This window comes from Chinchilla lanigera, unplaced genomic scaffold, assembly GCF_000276665.1.
Source record: "Chinchilla lanigera isolate Chin_1 unplaced genomic scaffold, ChiLan1.0 scaffold00018, whole genome shotgun sequence".
Lineage (NCBI taxonomy): Eukaryota > Metazoa > Chordata > Mammalia > Rodentia > Chinchillidae > Chinchilla > Chinchilla lanigera.
Window position 1 is genome coordinate 862,054 of NW_004955419.1, and position 3,460 is coordinate 865,513.

The 3,460-nt window shown below is 60.3% G+C and overlaps 1 protein-coding gene across 5 annotated transcripts in view; it reads right to left on the bottom strand.

Annotated features, from left to right (window-relative positions):
- The window catches only part of Fpgs (folylpolyglutamate synthase), a 17,839-nt gene that overhangs the window by 8,163 nt on the left and 6,216 nt on the right, over nt 1-3,460 (bottom strand). For 2 of the 5 annotated variants that reach the window (XM_013513170.1, XM_013513168.1), the window contains exons 2-4: nt 400-528; nt 263-316; nt 116-180 (exon numbers count right to left, since the gene is read on the bottom strand). In XM_013513170.1, the coding sequence (XP_013368624.1) occupies nt 116-180; nt 263-316; nt 400-528 (248 nt within the window). Of the gene's footprint in view, nt 1-115; nt 181-262; nt 317-399; nt 529-1,212; nt 1,583-1,662; nt 1,871-3,460 lie in introns of those variants that run through there. The other 3 variants (XM_005382406.2, XM_013513169.1, XM_013513171.1) reach the window with 3 other exon arrangements.

Sequence of the window (3,460 nt, forward strand, 5' to 3'; positions counted from 1 at the left end):
GTATGTTTCTTGAATGAATAAACTCTGCAGAGAGACATGTGGCTGGTTTCCTGGGGTGGCCTTGGGTCACAGTTCCCAGAGAGCTCCGAAACACAATCCCCCACCAACTCAGTACCTAAAGAATCCGGTCTTCAGGCCGTAATTCCGGAGAATGTGCTCCGTGAAGGCGCAGGTAGAGCCCTGCAAGGGAAAGGCACTGTGTAGGCAGGTCCTACCCTCCAGGCCCCCTGGTGGACAAAAAGCCCTGGGTCCTGCCCCTCACCTTCCCCTTGGTCCCAGTGACATGAATGATGTTCAGCTGGTCCAAATCCTCCACCTGGGAGAGAGAGACAAGCCCAGCTCAGCCACAAGACTCAGACAGGCCGAGGCTGGGGTGGCTGCGGCCCCTCCATACCTTACCTGCAGCCCGCTTCTCGCCAGGAACAGCTCCATGGCTTCCAGCTGTTTTGGGGGGTCACCTCGCCGGCGCTTGGCCTGCTCCAGGTAGCTGGCATTGGTCTGCAGGGTGTTGAGCATGCGCACGGCATCCTGCAGCACCCAAGAGTGCGCATGTGGCAGGTTAGCTGGCTAGGGGTCCTCAGAGCCAGAGGCACCCAGCACATCAGGGGCCCGCCAGGCCTGCTGTGCCAGCCCTGCTGCCCTAGGTTACAGTACAGACTGAGTAATGGGGAAAAAGTATGGCGTCTTTCCAACTCTGCCAAAGATAGGAGCTTGGGACAGTTCACCACACCCAGGGAGTGCCAGGCAAGAAGGTGGGGAGGCTGACAGAGTTAGCACTGCTTCGTGCTTGGCGCCCCAGGCTCCACTCCCTGAGCCTTTGGCCTCCTTCCCTCCACTGATCTGCTGGGCCCTGACAGGGCTGGGGCCAGAGCCATGGAAGGCTGGGGACTCAGAATTCTGGAACAGCGGGGGCCCCCATGCTCGAGCCTGGGAATCTGTGGTTCCACATTCTGACCCCGTGAACAGCCGCTCGAAGTAACGAGAGCATTAGGAGGAAGCTCGGAGAGAGGACGGTGTGCCCAGGTCTCCCAGCCGGAAGAGGCAGGTATCTCCAGGCGCGGGAGATGCCAGCCTGGCCGCGCGGGAGTGGAGGTGCGGCTTGTTTCCCCCAGGCCTCGGGTCCCCCTTCTCTGGCTTTCAGCGCCGCGCAGGTGGTTGGCGACCCGACCCGCCGACCCGCCGACCCGCCGACCCGCCTCAAACCGGGCACACCTGCCTGGCTGGTTTCATGTTTCAGCCTCCGGTGACAGCACGGCAGCCCAGACATACTGTCCTCCACAGTCCCGGCCCTCCAGAGCCAGACGCCGGCCCACTCCCCAGTTCCGGGCGTTTAGATCCGTAACCCTCTGAGCGCGGGGACCCCAGCCCCCGAGCCAGGTGCCCGGATCTTTCGACTGCGAACGCTCGAGCCCTTCCTCTCCTCGCAGACTCCGTGGTCCCCGAGCCCAGGCGAGCCTCTGGACCACCGCCGGGGCTCCCCCATCACCAGTGCGGGACCCAACAGCTTTAGCGTTCCCCGACCCGGGCCCCACTCCCTAGTCGCCGTCCCCGCCCGCGACTGCAGGACGTGCCCGCCCCTCCCCACCTCAGTCCGGGTCTCCGAGAGCTGGCGGAGCCGGACGCTGCGCACCCAGGCCCGACCACGTGTCGCCGCACGGGTACCTGGTACTCCATGCCCGGTTCCTGCGGCGCCGGCCACGCGCTCAACCCCCGCCGCCCGGAGCCCTCGGTCGTCGCACCACGCGCAGAAACAGCTAGTAGGGACAAGACCGCGCGCAGGCGGTTCCGAGTCCTCGACATAGTCTCGGCGCGGGGGGGAACTACACCAGCGCGGGAGGTGCCCGCCGGCCCCGCCCCCTCGGCTACGCGTCGCCCCCGGCACGCCCCTGCCCTGCACCAACCAGCGCCGCCCAAGACCCCGCCCGCACCAATAAGAGCCGGCGCCTTCTCCGGGGCCATCTTTGTGAGGGGCAGGTGCCGGCCCTGCGGTACCGCCACGCTCGTACGTACGGACGCGCTCCCGGGGACCCTCCTTTCTTTTAAAGGGATACGCACTCCTTTCGTCGCCTTCCTCCCTAGATCCCTTCTTTTTTTTTTTGGTCTTTTTGAGACAGGGTCTCGCTATGCAGTTCAGGATGACCTTGAGCTCACTTTTTTTGTTTTTTGTTTTTTGTTTTTTTCCGGTACCGGGAATCGAACTCATGACCTCGCGCTTGCTAGGTGGGCGCTATGCTGCTGAGCTAAATCCCCAGCCCCATGCAGTTCAGGCTGGCCTTGAGCTCACTTTGTAGCCCAGGCTGGTCTCGAACTCGCAAGGATCCCTCTGCCTCAGCTTCCCAAGTGCTGGGATCGCAGGCGTGCGCCACCACCCCCGGCCCTGGATCCCTTCTGGCTGTCCAAAAATAGCTAGGCGTAGTCAGCATCCTTCAGCCCCTGCTCTAGGCCTGAACCAGCCCTGAGCCAGGATAGAATGACAGCGCTGGCTGACATAAGGAGGTGGCGACATCGCAGCTGAGACTTTAGGGTGCGACCAGAGGCTTCCAACCAACCAAGAGGGAGGGAACTACCAAGCTAAGGGAGGAAAGCAATAACTGCAGAGAAGTGGGCACTCCGGGAGCTGGTTCCACCCGGCTCCCTACTGCCAGGATGCTGGATCCAGCAGGCCCGGTAGCCCTGGAAGGAATTTGGATTACATGTGGCTGACATTAACATGGTTTTACGGAGGAAAACCGTGACCAGACTGGCACTTCGGAAACTCCCTGGGGCTGCTGCTTGTGGAGAATCGATCTGAGGATCACCTTGGGGGCCGGGACGATACTCTTTCCTACCAGTGGGTGACGAGGACCCCATTTGTACTGGGGTGAAAAGGGAGCCGGGGGAAATCTTTGTGACAGTGGAGGCCCCTAGGCTGGGAAGAGGTACTATAAACCTGCTAGGGAAAACCCGGTAGAAAACGGGCAATCTACCAAATGACTAATACGATTTCAGTACCTCCCTATCGTTTCCCTGCACTGGCAATTATGAGATTGTCTGAAGGGCTGGGTGCGGTGGCACAGGCCTGTAATCCCGCCACTAGGGAGACTGATACGGGAGGCTTTTGAATTCCAGGCTAGCCAGTGCTCCATAGTGAGACCCTTGGCTCATAAATAAATAAATGCTAAGAAAATATTAAAGAGATTGTTTGATTTCTAAATAAACAACTGATGTATGAGGAAGATTCTGTCCCCAGCTATTCTGCCTCTATCCTGCTATTCGCACACTGGTGGGTGCCCCATGCTGGCTCCCAGGGGTGATGGAGAGAAGGTCAGGAGTAGTGGCGGCGCATGCCTGTAATCCCAGCACTCGGGAGGCTGAGGCAGGAGGATCGTTGTGAGTTCAAGACCAGCCTGGGCTACAAAGTGAGCTCAAGGCCAGCCTGAACTGCATAGCGAGACCCTGTCTCAAAAAGACAAAAAAAAAA